The following is a 16,556-nucleotide window of genomic DNA, read 5'->3' as shown; positions in this document are numbered from 1 at the left end:
CTTCCTGTGCCGCCCACTCACCGATTCTTCACTGCTGCTGCTGTCCCTGCATCTCCTGTCTCCCTCCTGTGATCTCCAGCTCCTTGTCCCCAGGTAAGTGCCACATACACACACATACACACACATATTACACTAATACACACTTATACTTACACTTACACACCCACAAATACTTTTTTGCGGGGGTTGGGGGGTTTCACACATTCACAGCACTTACAGCACTCACACTTACTTGCACACAAAACACATTTTGCCTAGTGTACACACACACTTAAACACTTATGTAATTTTGTAATTTTTTTTTTTTATCTCATCGTTTTTATTCATGCCGGAAAAAAATGTTTTATTGCCATTGCGGATAGCGTATTCACTAACTGCACTGCGCAATACCTTTTGTGTATTATTTTGGTGTTTTTATTTCATTTTCTGTGATTTAGGTGCATTTTTAGTCATTTTATTGCATTTTTAGCCATTTTATTGCATTTTCAGTTATGCATAGTTGTTGTTCACTTGACTTTGTCTGTAAAACTAATTTGCCCAAGCCAGAATACTCAAACTGTGATTCTGACTGCAGATATAACTAGGAAAAAAAAAAACCCATTGCATTTCATATTGTTCTTTGTTATGTGTCTTGCACATGGACATTTTGTCTGCTGTATTTCAATTTGGCTTCCTCTGTACCCCACGTAGTTTGGTAAATTTATGCATATTGGGCATCAAACTGTTCAGTAGACCCCTGGCATTCATATTAATGTGTTTTATGTTGGTACATTATGAAATGTGGGGGTACATAATGGGGCAAAATGCAAGCTTTGTGATGATTTTCAGAATATTATAAAAAAACATTCTGTTTAGCATAGCTTTGTAGTTTGGTAGTTTGTAGTAGAAAGATGTATTTACCCATTTTTAGTTAGAATGTGTACTTTCGGAAATATGTATGGTTTTCTAGTATCTCTGTACTGTTAGGGGGTCTTATGGCACATAATACACATATGGGGTGCAAAAACTGCATAAGCTGGAGCGTCATTTGTAAAAATTCATATGCTCTATTTTAATTTGGGTGCCCCTGTACTCCGCATAGTTCGGTAAATCTATGCATATAGGGCAGTGCTGTCCAACTTCTACAGTGCCGAGGGCCGGAATTTCTCTAGCATACATGGTGGAGGGCCGCTAATGGAAGCCAGTTTTGACCACTCCCCTTTTTGAAACCACACCCACTTCAAACCACACCTATTTTATCACAATGGTGGTAGCACAGCAAAATCCCAAATGCTTGGTCCTTACTGTGGGGATATCAACCATCATTCATTTGTGAAAGAATTATGTCATATTAAGATATACCCTTAAATTCCATATGCCTCCTCCTCCCCTGTGGATAGCAGAGCAACCCCCAGCACATAATTACACACCTTAGGGTCCATTTAATGGCTATTTCCAACTGCTAACAAACTCCCACAACAAACCCCTGCCAGGTTCACCTCCCACAAGCAGCATAGGGCAAGCAGAGTATGGCACACACAGGCAGCACTCTGCCTGTCCTATGCTGTCTGTGTGTGCCATACTCTGCCTGTCCTACCCTGCCTGTGTGTGCCATACTCTGCCTTCCCTATGCTGCCTCTGTGTGCCATACTCTGCCTGCCCTACCCTGACTGTGTGTGCCATACTCTGCCTGCCCTACCCTTCCTGTGTTTGCCATACTCTGCCTGCCCTACCCTTCCTGTGTGTGCCATACCCTCCCTGACCTATGCTGCCTGTATGTGCCATACTCTGCCTACAGTACCTATGTCTGAGGTGTGAAGAAGTGAACAATGGGAGTGATTACAGCCTGAGCCTGAGGTGTGAACACCGCAGGGGGTGAACAATGCAGGTATTCAAAGGTGTGAAAAACACAGGGGATTACATTTTTAAACAATACAGGGGGATTACAGCCTGAATCTGAGGTGAGAACCATGCAGGGGGCCAGTTAATCTCAGTACTGATACCATTTAATGCTTACTCAAAGGTAAGCCATCAAAGCAGCCAGACAGGTGGGGGGCCACACAGAGGGGGGTCGCGGGCCGCCAGTTGGACAGCACTGATATAGGGCATCAAACTGTTCAGTAGGCCTCTGGTGTTCCTATTTGTGGTGATTTGCCTTTGTATGCAAGAAATTGTGTGAGATAAATGCGGAAAATTGCAACATTTTTAGGCGATTTTCTGAAATGTCATAGAAACCACTAACTTTAGGAAAGCTTTGCAGATTGGTAGTTTGGTGTAGAAAGGACTCTTTACCCATGTTGGATTTTTCAGAGCTTTCCAAAAATATATGGATTTTAGGGGTCACCCTACATTTCTGCAGTTTCTATCCCACATGAAACTGCCATGTTTTTATGAATTAGGTAAAGGTAAGCCATGAAATTAGTGTGCACAAGGTATATTTTGGTGCCATGGGCATCAAACTGTTCAGTAGACCTCTGGGGTTCATATTTAGGGTGTTTTATCTTGGTACCTAATGACCTATATTAAATAAGATGCTGCATATTGGAAGTTTTGAGGTGATTTTTGGAAATGTCATAAAAATCGGCAAACTTAGGAAACCTTTTCAGCTTGGTACTTTGGAGTAGAAAGACATAGGTACCCATTTTAGATTTCGAGGAATGTGTACTTTCCAAAAATATATGACTTTCTGGGGTGAGTGTACTTTTTGTAGCTTTATTCTACATAAAATGATGTAAATGTGTTGATTTGCAGAAGCTGGAATGACCGAAATTAAGATCATATGGGGTATGTTTACATTGGGGCCCCTACATTCCATATACTTAGGTAAACCTATGCATATTGGGCATCAACCTGTTCAGTGAACCTCTTGCATTCATATTTAGGGTGTTTTATCTGGTTACTTTATGACCTGTAGGAAATAAGATACTATAGGCAGGAAGCTTTGAAGTGATTTTTAAGAAATTTCACAAATTTTTATAAAAACCAATAACTTTAGGAAAGCATTGCAACTTGGTAGTTTGGAGTAGACAGACAGTTCTACCTATTCTGGATTCCACAGAATCTGTTCTTTCTAAAAATGTATAATTTTCTGGGATAAACCTTCTGTTAGTGGAATTTTTGACCTTGAAATCTAAAGTATGCAGCTTTCTGAAGCAGTGCTTTGGCTGGGAGTTTATGACCTATACAAGTGAGAAATCTCCATAAAACTATATACTGTATAGTTTCTCTGTACATCTCTGAACTCATCTCTAGGTACCATCCAACCCGCTTGTTACGCTCCTCTACTGACCTGCTCCTCAACTCCTCTCTCATTCCCTCCTCACACGCTCGCATTCAAGACTTTGCAAGGGCTGCCCCGCTTCTCTGGAATTCGCTCCCACAAACTGTCAGACTTTCTCCCAATCTCTCTGCCTTCAAGAAATCTCTAAAAACACATTTATTTAGAGAGGCTTACCCTAATCTAGTTTAGCAATACCCTGTGCCCCACCTCTCACAACTCTGGTCATGCCCATTCCCACACCTTGTGTCTCAACCCTTTCTCCTTGTAGATTGTAAGCTCTTTTGGGCAGGGCCCTCTTCACCTCTTGTATCGGTTATTGATTGCTTTATATGTTACTCTGTATGTCCAATGTATGTAACCCACTTATTGTACAGCGCTGCGGAATATGTTGGCGCTTTATAAATAAATGTTAATGTAATGTAATGTATATTTGGTATTGGCACATTCAGGAGACATGGGTATATTCCAACTCAGTTGTATTTTCATGCATAAAATCATTTTTGTTTCTGGTGCATGTGTTTATATTATGGAAAAAATATATATATTTTTTTAATTTTTTAGCATTTAGAAGCCTATATCGTGTTACAAAATTGGAATTACACAAAAATTCCATCATATTTTGAAATTTTAGGTTGTTCTGAAAAAAATGATATATAGTTTTCCTGTGTAAACTAAAAGCCCCCTCAAGGAAAAGCCCCTAAAGTGAAACAGTGCAAAATGTTCAATAACTGCCTGGCAGTAGAAGTTCCACTTTGTTCAAAACAGCTGGCAGTGAAAGAGTTAAAACAAACCCAACAATGTTTTTTTATGTCTGGTGCAGAGCATCATAGTTTGTTTTTGCAACAGGATTTGTAGAAGATGTAATCCTGATTTATTAAAGCATTCTTGTGTCGGCATTGTGCTGATTTACATAGTAAGCACAAGTGATTCTAACTATAAAAGGGTAGAGATTTTTTAATAAGTGTACTGTATATTGGAAGTGTATTTCATTTGGTTCAATTAACACACAAAAAATATTATTTTTGACTTTACCCCTTTAACCCCTTTACGCTTAGATGCAGAAAATGCCTTTGATTGCCTAAATTGGGCCTAGCATACTGTATATAAAATACTGGATCTAGTTAGATTTCAGTTTTATATTACCACCCTTCAGCAGCAGTAAAGCAGATAATGAATGGAACACCAGTGATGTCCCATCTGCCCCATTATCTACTCCCTTTAAATAGAACCACTGGCTATTGCAGTAAGGAGCTCCCCAGACATACGTTTGGCTTAAATAACAAAACTAGCAATATGACCAGATTTGGCACTTTGCTCATTGGTCTTTAAAGGAAAACTATACCCCCAAACAATGCAGGTGTCTATAAAAATGTATTGCATAGACAAGCTCATATGTGAACCCCTACTTTGTCTAAATAAACCATTTTCAAGAAAATTAAGGGCCGCTTCCTGGGATCATAGGATTCACAGAGCACACAAACAAGCCAAGGCACACATACATGCTAGGCCACATCAGCCAATTAATGGACAGAGTTCTGTCTTTTGCTCCCACACAATTCCTGTTACTGTTAGAGCTGCATTATGTCCTGACAGGTGATCTCTGAGGGAGCAGCCCATTACTAAATGGTGTCTCAAGGAAAAGGATGTAAAAGGGCAATATTTACTGATATATATTTTTCAGTTTGGCGAGATTCTTTAATAGGTCACTTAACATGACAAAATGAGAACATGTTATGGGTAAGAACTAACTTTTCCAGCATGGCACTAACTGTGGGACAATCTCAGAAAGGAATAGGCACTGTATTCAACTTACATATTTGCTGTGTTTCTGACCTGTCATGCCCTTTATCAAGGGAACTTGATAAAGGGTGCGTAGGGGTTGTAACATGTTGTGCTGTAAAAGTCTACAACAGAGACCTTCCTCGCACACCCTTAACTCTCCAAAATGAGTTAAACGCCCGGTGCTCACTGCCAAAGGGATCGGCACCCTCCAAAAGTCCAGAATTGTCAAGTAATGCAATGGCACTCAAGGCTTGAGTGCCATTGCATTACTTGACAGTGCTGTAAAAGTCTGCAATTAATTCACTGATCAGTAATCTGCCTTGTGGTGCTCGCCTTGACATTTGCTAAGAGTAAGGTGAAGGGCTTCACCTTCTGGGGATTGATATACCAAGCCTGAAAGCAGTATGTCTGTGCAACTGAACACATATTGTTTGATTTTTGATTTTGAAGGAGTTATGCAGATACATTTAACCCTTTAATAACAGCTAAAAAGAGTATAATACTGGAGCTGTGAGGGGGAAAAGAAGTAAATAAACCCTCCAGCACAGTACAGGAATGGTCACCTCTCACTGTCCAGCATTCATTAAGTGGGATTAGGCTACAGTTACTTGGGTCTGTTTCTCTGCTCAGCCCATTTCTGAACAGTCACTAGGGTTGATTCACTAAAGGGCCATAACGCTTATTGCATGCTTTTTTTGCGTTAAAATCGCGAAAAACGCGCAATTCACTAAAGTATTAATTGCATGCGTTAAGTCGCATATTGCATGTGTTAAATGGGATGCAACCGACGGCGTTAATTTTACCGTATTTTGTTAATTAGCGTGCAGAAATAATATTAACGCATGATTCACAAACACTTAGACGCGCTAAATATTGCAGGGGCAGGCAGTAATTATAGAAAAGTACAGTTAATGAGCTTTTGGCAACACAATATGGACTTTGCAGTGTGATTTATTCAAGTATGCGTTGGCCCTAGAGTAATGTAGCCTCCAGTTTGCATGGAAATAGTCCTTTTCAAAAAAGTAGTTTTACGAACGTAATGGTGTATATGGCTAATATGGCGTGCGCGCGACAGGTAACGCACGTGCGTTAATTAGCACACGTTGCGTCAAATACCACACGAAAATAGTCTTCTTCATGACTTAAAAACCGCAAACAGAATCGCATCTAAATTAATGCAAATATCCTTTTAGTGAATCGTGCGTTAAGACGTGAAAAATAAGACGCGATAAAATTTTTAATGAATGCTAAAAATAGTGCTCCTTTTAACGCACCTTAGTGAATCAACCCTACTGCGTTTATACACAGGCTGAAAAACAGCCCAAGTTGTATTTCGATCAGTGGCTTAATTATAGCATACCTCCCAACATTTGAAAAATGCAAAGAGAGACAAAAAGAAATGCATCGGCGAACATTTTTGACCACATCCATTTCTGTGACCACACCCTCTAAATATCACTCCCATTTTAAAAAAAGTAGGCAGGTTAATTAAAGTTTGAACACATTTCTGGGGGTTTTGGGGTCTTGTCTTGTTTTATGTGTTATTACAGTTTTGCTAAAAAAGGTGATATTGCCCTTTAAGCTGCAAGTCTCAGTTCCCCCAAGAGACCTGTTTAGCTTATTACTTATAATTTTAAGTGCAGGTGAAGCTTGTTAACTGTTTTGGGCTTTATGCCAAAAGCTACTTTTTAAATTAAGTTTAAGAAACACTGTATATTTTTTAGCGTTCAGTGCAGGAGATCAAAGGAAAATGAGGAACTTTTCAGAAAGAATCTGGGACTGCGGGCTTTTAAAATCAGAACTGTCAGGTTGGGAGGTATGCTATAGAGCAGGGGTCGGGAACCTTCTTGGCTGAGAGAGCCATAAACACCACATATTTGAAAATGTAATTCCATGAGAGCCATACAATATGTTTGGCCACGGATGCTGCGTGGCAAGGTAGGATGGGTCCCAAGGATGCGGATACGATGCAGAGGAGGGCGTGGCCTGTGCTTGGCAGATAGAAGATGCGTTCTAAGGCTTAAAACACGTCTTCTATCCGCCGAGCGCAGGGGCAAGGTAGGGTGGGTCCCAAGGATGCCGGATGTGATGTGGAGGAGGGCATGGCGTTAGCTTGGCAGATAGAAGACGTGTTCTAAGGCTTAGAACACGTCTTCTATCCACCAAGTGCAGGCCACGCCCCTGTTATTTTTTTATTAAAGATTTGGCAGTGAGCCAGATGCAGCCATCAAAAGAGCCACATCTGGCTCATGAGCCATAGGTTCCCTACCCCTGCTATAGAGGAAACAGACCCCATGGTCACAGGAAGGCCACTGAGAGAGGGGGGCCCCGACCATGGATTCTGCCTCTAAAGCTAAAAACAATTGCCCCCTTCCCAGCCACTCTTGTCCCTGCTGGAGGGGAGGGGGAACGCAGGCGGGCAGGAGACATGAGCGGGTTGGCAAATCAGGTTTGGATAGCTGTGCACCAGGAAGCTTGGAAGATTATTATGTTAGTTACATTGCTGATTTTGATACCCTGTTCTTTATTTAAACCAGGTGTTGAATACATTTGTGGCTGGACTATAATATTTGTAAAATGCAAGTTAGTTTGGGGATATACTGAGACACTGAACAGGAAATTTTGAATTAGGAATAACTATGATCTCATTAAACACAGGACAGCAAGACAATTTAATTGTTCCCATATTACTCTATATTTAGTACAGGTATCTATTATCCAGAATGATAAGCATCTTTCCATAATATGGATTACCATTCCTTAAGTCTGCCTAAACTAATTTAAAACATTAAATGAATCCAATAGAATTGTTTTGCCAACAATATAGATTAATGCAGTTTAGTTAATGATCAAATACAAGGTACTGTTTTATTATTACTGAGAAAAATATATCATTTTTAAATTTAAAGTAAAATTATTTTCTTAAAATGGACCCTATGGGAGGTGGCCAGCTGAGCTTCTGAATAATGGATTTCCAGATAAGGGATCCCATACCTGTTAAACAGTACTTTTTTACAGTATCAATTCTAACATTATTCTTCAATATATTTTTAAATGTAGTACAGAATTTTTTTTTTTACTCAGGTAAGTTTATTGAAAAGGTATATAACAGTGCATAGGTACATTGGATATTTGCTTGGAAAACTTTTGTTACATAGGCATTACACAGAATTTTAGTAAAATTAAATTTACTTCTCTTCTTACCTCAGTAATGACTTGTGTAAGCTGCTGTGATTGGTGTTTGTAATGGACCTCCATATTTGGAAGATAGGTAAAAAATGCAAGGCAACCACAAGGTTTCAGTACTCGATCAGCCTAAAATTATATAAGAAGCAATTCACAAAAAATTGTGTTTTATCCCTGCTGCATACATGTACAATATTATTCTAATTGAAAGAGCAGTATACCTCCTTGTTCAATACAAATTACAAATTGAATGAATAATGCTAAATATACTTGCTTATTGCTTTAACCAAGTTATTTTGTGAGCTAAACAGAGAAACTGAAAGGGCTTCAAGTTGGGTTTTTGTGAGGTAGATAACATCACACAGATAATCTTCCTACTTAAAGGAGAAGGAAAGGGTAATGAAGAGGTAATCTCAAGCTGCAGGCATACCTTCAGTTCTCTCAACAGTGCCCTTAAGTCTCCCCATTTTTCATCTGTTCAGATGCCAAACAGGGAGAAAAAACACTGAGCTGTGTAAAGAAAGTTCCCATAATGCCTCACTCCTGCATCTAGACCCAGACCAGTGTACATACTCCGTTTGTAAGACTATGGGGCTGATTTACTAAGACACGAATTCGAATCCGAATTGGAAAAATTCCGATTGGAAAACGAACATTTTGCGACTTTTTCGTATTTTTTGCGATTTTTTTCGGCGTCTTTACGACTTTTCGGAAATTATCCCGACTTTTTCGTTACCAATACGATTTGCGCGAAAAAACGCGAGTTTTTCATAGCCATTCCGAAAGTTGCGCAAAATCTGGCGATTTTTTTTCGTAGCGTTAAAACTTGCGTGAAAAGTCGCGCCTTTTTCGTAGCGTTAAAACTTAAAAGGCGCAACGTTTCGCGCAAGTTTTAACTCTACGAAAAAAATCGCAACTTTTCGCGCAAGTTTTAACGCTACGAAAAAACCCCCAGATTTTGTGCAACTTTCAGAATGGCTACGAAAAACTCGCGTTTTTTCGCGCAAATCGTATTGGTAACGAAAAAGTCGCGATAATTTCCGAAAAAAATCGCAAAACACTGATCATTACGAAAAAACGCAATCGGACGCATTCGGCCCGTTCGTGGGTTAGTAAATGTGCCCCTATGAGTCAGCTTCCTGCTGATTGGCTCAGATCCACATTCCTAAGGGGAGGGGAGTGAGTTCTTAGCATTATTAAGGGAGAGGGGAGCAGGAGAGGGGAGAGAGGAGAGAACTGTGTGTCTCTGGCACAGGAAAACAGACAAACCAAATCTTTTGACAGAGAACTCAGTACAGCATTTCTGTGGGTGCTTATGGCTATATTTACATAGACCTTTCTGATAAAGCTTACTTAGTTTTTACCTTTCTTTTTCCTTTAACTTTTGCTTGCAGTATCTGTACACTGGTAATCAATATACTATCAGTACAGGTATGGGATCCCTTATCCAGAAACCCATTATCCAGAAAGCTCAGAATTATGGAAGGGCCATCTCCCATAGACTCCTTTATAAGCAAATAATTTGAATTTTTAAAAATGATTCCCATTTTCTCTCTAATACTAAAACAGTACCTTGTACTGGATCCCAACTAGGCAAAACAAACCTATTGCGTTTATTCAATATTTAAATCATTTTTAGCAGACATACCGTATATACTCGAGTATAAGCCGATCCGAATATAAGCCGAGGTACCTAATTTTACCTAAGAAAACTGGAAAAACTTATTGACTCGAGTATAAGCCGAGGGAAATGCAGCCGCTACTGCAAGTTGAAGTGATATCACCCCCTCCCAGCAGCCAATTAGCAGAACAATGTGAAAGCATCAAGATAGCCGCTCCCAGTATATATCAGAATAGCACGCAATAGTAAGAAATCCAAGTGTGGCTTGGGACTCCCCCAGTTACATGGGAGTAGGAGAAACAATAGGTTAGCTGAAAGCAGTTCTAATGTGTAGCGCTGGCTCCTTCTGAAAGCTCAGACCCAAGCACAATGCACTGAGATGGCGCCTACACACCAATATTACAACCAAAAAAATACATTTGTTGGTTCAAGAACATAATTTTATTTGCTATGTAAACGGTGTAATTTAGAACTAAAAGTATACCATAAAAATCATGACAGTATTCCTTAAAAATTTACTTGATCACTTGGCACTGTGACCTTTGCTCCCTTTGATTGGCAAACCTTCACTCCTGTGTTAGTGCCTCATAAATTCTGACTTCACTGTAGGCTAGTATTGAGTCCCAATGGGCTTGTGCACATTGCATTTACAACTTTTTACACAAAGGGGAAGTAGGGAGCAAAGATCATAGAGCATAGACACAGAGTTAGGCTTGGGGAATTATATTTTTAATATAGGAGGAATGCTATACCTTTGTTATGTGAGGCTACACAAGAGGAAAGAGAAGCATTACTGGGTATTACAAGGAGAAGCAATGTGCAGTACAGGCTGAGCAGTGCCCATAATCTGATGATAATGAAGTGTACATGTAATTTCACAGCAGGCAGTGGGATCAGAAAGCTTTGGGTTGTGTAAGATAGTGCTTGGCAGCATCTAGTACACAATCTCCAGCCTGGGTCTCCCACTTCAAAGGCCGCCGTACCACACACCCACTGCTTTCTGTGCCACTCCAACCTGATCATCAGCACATGCCAGCATTAGTCAGGTATCCCCTACCCTGTGAAGCGCCCCTTCCGCGCATCCAATGCCGCCGCCGATGCGCATCTCATCGGTGCCCCTACTGTGCCAGTTCCTTTTGTTAGAAGCCGATGCTGGTGATGCTCGGCACCTTAGTGATTCGGCACCTTAGAGGATTCATATACCGTATATATGCGAGTATAAGCGCGAGTATAAGCCAAGGTTTACTTTTTCAGCACATTTTTAGTGCTGAAAAACTCGGCTTATACTCGAGTATATATGGTAAGTTATGGAGATCTAAATTATGGAAAGATCCCTTATCTGGAAAACCCCTAGTCCCGAGCATTCTGGATAACAGGTCCCATACCTGTATATAGATACTAAATAATATGTTGCCCATGACAAACACTATTTCTATTAGGTGGGCATTTCTAGTTGAAGTCAAAGGACACTAGAATTATATGCAATTAGTTTTACATTTAAATGAATGGAAAAAAGGCCTCTGGCAGTTATAGACATTTTGGGGCAGATTTATCAAATCACGAGTTCTAATCCGTATTGGATACGAAAATTTGTGAAGATCACAAATATCACGAAAATCGTATTAGTCACGATCGTATTGGCGATCCAAAAGTCAAAAATATTTTGTACCGAACGATTGTAAACAGCGGGTAAACCTTTCCGATTTTCGCGCAAGCCTGTGGGAAAAGTCGCGCAAGCGTCAGCGAAAATATGCTCGGAGCATTCATGCATTAGTAAATCTGCCCCTTTGACTGATGTGCCTCTACCCAAGAAAACTATTGTGATCATTAAAACACGTGACTTGGCCCTTGAAGGAAGTGGAAACAACACACAGCAGGCCCCACAAATATATACTCTTAAAAATAAAAAAGCATCCTGCATTCAGAAATATGCAGATCTCAGAAATCCATGCAGTTTTAAAAGGTACAAATTCTGACAATTCTGCATAATATTTCTTACTTCTCCAAACAACCAAACATGGATGTTTTGCTAAATTTAGACTAAATGAAAATTATTGAAATAAAAAATAATTATACCTTACAGTTATTAGTTATGCTAGTCACAGTGCAATAAATACACATTTTAGGACAAAAAAAGAGTAACACGTTAAAATGTAAATGTGTGTATGTATACACTTGTTGAATAGTGTTGTGTGTATGCATGTGTTATGTTCTACCGAAAAAAAACCCTCCACCCCTTAAATGATTTTGTGAGAATATGTGATTGTGCAACACTTACCTAAGGCAGGCAGAATGGTGGAACAATCAGAATCAGAGGAGTATAGGACCTAGTATAGCCTACTCCAGAGGAATAAAGTTAACAAGATGCACGTTGGAGAAGTCTTTCACCTCCCACCAATTTTTTAAAAAAAATGTTTCCTGTCTCTATGTGTGGAGTATAGTTAATTCCAGGGTGTGGCAAACCATGCATCTATGGCCTGAGTTGAGTAGCAGGAGGAAGATGTAGCCAGTCCAACAGGATCCTCATAATGCTGCAATATTATATCGTCTAATGTCTGGAAAATTTATACCCCCATGTCATGCTGGCTGCTGTAGTTTTAAAATGCTTGTATATGTTTATTTCCATTCCGTATTACAAAAAAGCTTTGTAATTACTTTGAGATTGGTCTGTTTCAACATAAAACAGAGAGATTGTAGTTGGTGCAGTGGTTTGGGAAATGCTATCATGTAAAGTAAATTTGATCAGCCTATATTATTTTATCGTAAATTTGAACTATGGTGCACATAAAGTTGAGGTCATATAGTTTGTGATGGTTGTGTGGTATAAGTATTCCTAAGTTATATTTTCTATGTTATATGTTCTTTAGCCCAGGTGATTTTGTAAGATCTATTTCACTTCGGCTGAAGGAGAGCAGTAAATTTCTCTAGATTAATATCATTTCCAGATATTTTACTGAAGTGTTGTATTTCTTTTTTTTTTCACTTTGTTTTTTTATTGTTGTTGTTTTCAAAAAGCTGCACCACAGGACAATGTTATGAATACACACATGCCATGGAGATGCACTTCGGGTCATTTTATGCTCATAGCATAGGGCAGAGGTCCCCAACGTTTCTTACTCGTGAGTCACAGTCAAATGTAAAAAGACTTGGAATGCAACACAAGCATCATAAAAGTTCATGGAGGTGCCAAAAAAGGGCTTAGATCGGCTATTAGGTAGCCTCTATGCACACTATCGGCTTACAGGAGGCTTTATTTGGTAGTAAATCTTGTTTTTATTCAAACTTGCCACCAAGTTAGGAATTCAAAAATAACTACCTGGTTTGGGGGCACTGAGGGCAACATCCAAGGGGTTGGGGAGGAACATATTGCCCCCGACCCACTGGTTGGGGATCACTGGCATAGGGTGCATAGGCAAGCCTGATTGCTCCAAACTTAAAAAAAGTTGTGAAATAAGATCTAAGTAGAAAGAGAGCCATAAAAAAGGAAAAGGAAGGGGGAGATTGGAGGAAGGGTGGAGAAAAGAGGGATGAGTAGTATAGAGGTAGAAACAGAATAAATATACAATCATAATAAACAATAACCATAACAAGAATAATGTGTCATCACATTTTCAAGTTTAGCAGAAAAACTTTGTCCTGGGCCTGTCTATGTAACATAGCCTACAGGTCAAATAGATTTACATATGATGCAAAAGCAATTGCACTTCACACTGCCCTCTCCCACCTGGACCAGAGAAACACATACGTGCGGATGCTGTTCATTGACTACAGCTCCGATTTCAACACCATCGTACCATCCAGACTTGTCATGAAACTCCGTGACCTGAACATCGGTTCCTCCCTGTGCAGCTGGATCCTGGACTCCCTGACAAACAGACCTCAGGTGGTTCAGATCGGCAGCATCACCTCATCCACACTGACACTTAAGCTAGCCATACACGCACCGATAATATCGTATGAAACCTCGTTCTCCTTCTGCTGTCAGGGCTGAATCGGCAGAAGGAGGTAGAAATCCTATTGTTTCTACCTCCTTATCTGCTGTTTCAGCCCTGAACGGTGTGTGGCGGATTGGACAATGTGTGGCCACCTTTAGCACCGGTGCCCCCCAGGGATGTGTCGGCTGCATTTCTGATGGAGATGAGTCGGCATACAGGGCAGAGGTGAGAGCCCTGACATCATGGCTTCTGAACTGCTGACATTCTGCACACACCAAAACACACTCCCCATAACTACTGGACTCTTCACAGTGTTACTTTAAGCAAAGCCACTTTAAATCCTCACTGCACAATTTCAAATATTTAATTGCATTTTTTTTATTGTAAATACTTGTACCCTTATTGCACACTTTTATTACATTTAATATTTGTATTTTTTTTGTCTATGTAAAGTTGGGATGAACAGGGGTCAAAAAAAAATTTCATTATGGTAATGATGCTTCATTGTTATTTCTATATGACAATGAAACTTGAAACTAGTAACATAGTAAGTTACGTTGAAAAAAGATGTACGTCCATCACGTTCAACCATAATGCCTATATATAACCTGCCTACTTCTAGTTGATCCAGAGGAAGGCAAAAAACCTAGGACAGAAACAAAGGCCACTGTATATCTGCCAATAGCTCTCTCAGTACCCGAGGGTGTATTCCATTTGGCCCAGGTGCCTTGTTTACATTTATCTTGTATAACCCTTTAAGTACCAGCAGAATTTCATATTTCGGTTCCCCTCGGTGCCAGACGTTTTGTAAACATTCGGTGCTCTCTCAATTTAGGGGCTTTTACTGGGGGAAGGCTTAAGTTTAGAGAGGCAAACTATTTCCACTTCTGGAACAAGATTTAGAGCTTGAAATACAAAAAAAAAAAAAGGAAAAATTTATATTTTTCAAGATATGGGGATTTATACCAGAAACATATTTTATTTTATGGACAAAAATTCAACTGATTTGGAAAGCCTTATGTCTCCCGAATGTGCCAATGCCAATGTATAGTTTTATGGAGATTTCTCACTTCTATAGATCAAAAACTCCCAGCAGTATATTACCAAATTTTCAAAGCATTACAGCAGAATATCCTGGAACATTAGGTTTACCCCAGGAAACCATATATTTGGTCTGACCATGTCTTCCAACTCCTAAATACCAAACAGCAAAGCTTTCCTAAATTTAGCAGTTTCTATAAAAAATTATGAAAATTCAAAAAAATCACCTCAAAGCTTCCAATTTCAAGCACCTTATCTCCCACATAGCATTAGGTACCAAAAAAACACATCCTAAATATTAAAACCAAGGGTCCACCGAACAGTTTGATGCCATTGTGCATAGGATCACCGATGTATCTGGCATGTAGACCCCAAAAGGAAGGTAGTGCATACAAATTGCCCCGGAGATCTCTTTAGCTACTGAAAATTCAACAAAATAACTGGATTTTTGTGGGGTAAAAACACAAAAAAACACATTGATCCCCCAAAACAATATATTTTCGGAAAGTACACATTCGGGTGAATTCAAAATGGGTATCCATGTCTTTCTACAACAAACTACAGAATCGCAATGCTTTCCCAAATTTGCCGGTTTTGATGAAATACCTAAAAATCGCATCAAACCTTCCACTTTCAAGCACCTTACCACCCACATAACATTAGTTACCAAGAAAATACATCCTAAATATGAAAGCCAAGGGTCCACTGAACAGTTTGATAGCCACTATGCATAGGATCACCAATGTATCTGGCATTTAGAGACTCCAAAAGGAAGTTAGTGCATACAAAGTGAATACGCTGCAATATAAGCTACCGGCATGTGTATTATGTGCGACAAGACCCCCTAACAGTACGGAGACCCTAGAAAATATATTTTCTGAAAGTACACATTCTGACAAAACAAAAATGGGTAAATACATCTTTCTTACTACTAAAGTACCAAACTACAAAGCTATGCTAAACAGAACTGTTTTTATGACATTTCTGAAAATCGGCACAAAGCTTGCATTTTACTTCAATATGAACCCCCACATTTTGTAACGTATCAACATAAAACATTCTAAATATGAACGCCGGGGGGTCTACTGAACAGTTTGGTGTCCTATATGCATAGATTTACCAAACTATGTGGTGTACAGAGGAAGCCACAACAGACAGCAGACAAAATGTCCATGTGCAAAGACAAGTAGCAAAGAACAATGTGAAATGCAATAAAATTGCTACAATCCAAAAAGAAATCACTAAAATCAATGTTTTTTTTTTCCTAGTGATATCTGCAGTCAGAATCACAGCTTGAGTATTTTGGTTTGGGCAAATTAGTTTTACAGACAAAGTCAAGCAAACAACAACTATGCAATAAAATGGCTAAAAATGCAATAAAATGACTAAAAATGCACCAAAATCACAGAAAATATAATAAAAACACCAAAATAATACACAAAAGGTATTGAGCAGTGCGGTTAGCGAATACGCTATCCGCAATCAAAATAAAACATTTTTTTCAGGCAAGAATAAAAAAAAATTGTCAAGTGTCAGTACACTAGGCAAAATCTGTTTTTGTGCATGTGAGCATGTGCAAGTAAGTGAGTGCTGCAAATGGGTGAAACCCATGTGTGTGTGTAAGTGTGTATTAGTGTAATATGTGTGTGTATGTGTGATTTTTAACACCTACCTGGGACAAGCAGTCACACAGATCCTCTGGAGGTGGGAGGAAGGACCCACGAGTCTGCGC

General features: G+C 39.5%; 1 protein-coding gene across 2 annotated transcripts in view; it reads right to left on the bottom strand.

Annotated features, from left to right (window-relative positions):
- Nucleotides 1-16,556, bottom strand: part of LOC100127805 (putative methyltransferase DDB_G0268948) — a 111,382-nt gene that overhangs the window by 24,574 nt on the left and 70,252 nt on the right. For both annotated transcript variants that reach the window (XM_002937441.4, XM_031893494.1), the window contains exon 5: nt 8,246-8,356. In XM_002937441.4, coding sequence (XP_002937487.2) covers nt 8,246-8,356 — 111 coding nt within the window. The remainder of the gene's footprint in view (nt 1-8,245; nt 8,357-16,556) is intronic.

The sequence above is a fragment of the Xenopus tropicalis genome, chromosome 9 (assembly GCF_000004195.4).
Source record: "Xenopus tropicalis strain Nigerian chromosome 9, UCB_Xtro_10.0, whole genome shotgun sequence".
In the NCBI taxonomy this organism is placed as follows: Eukaryota; Metazoa; Chordata; class Amphibia; order Anura; family Pipidae; genus Xenopus; species Xenopus tropicalis.
This window is presented reverse-complemented; position numbering and strand designations above follow the sequence as displayed.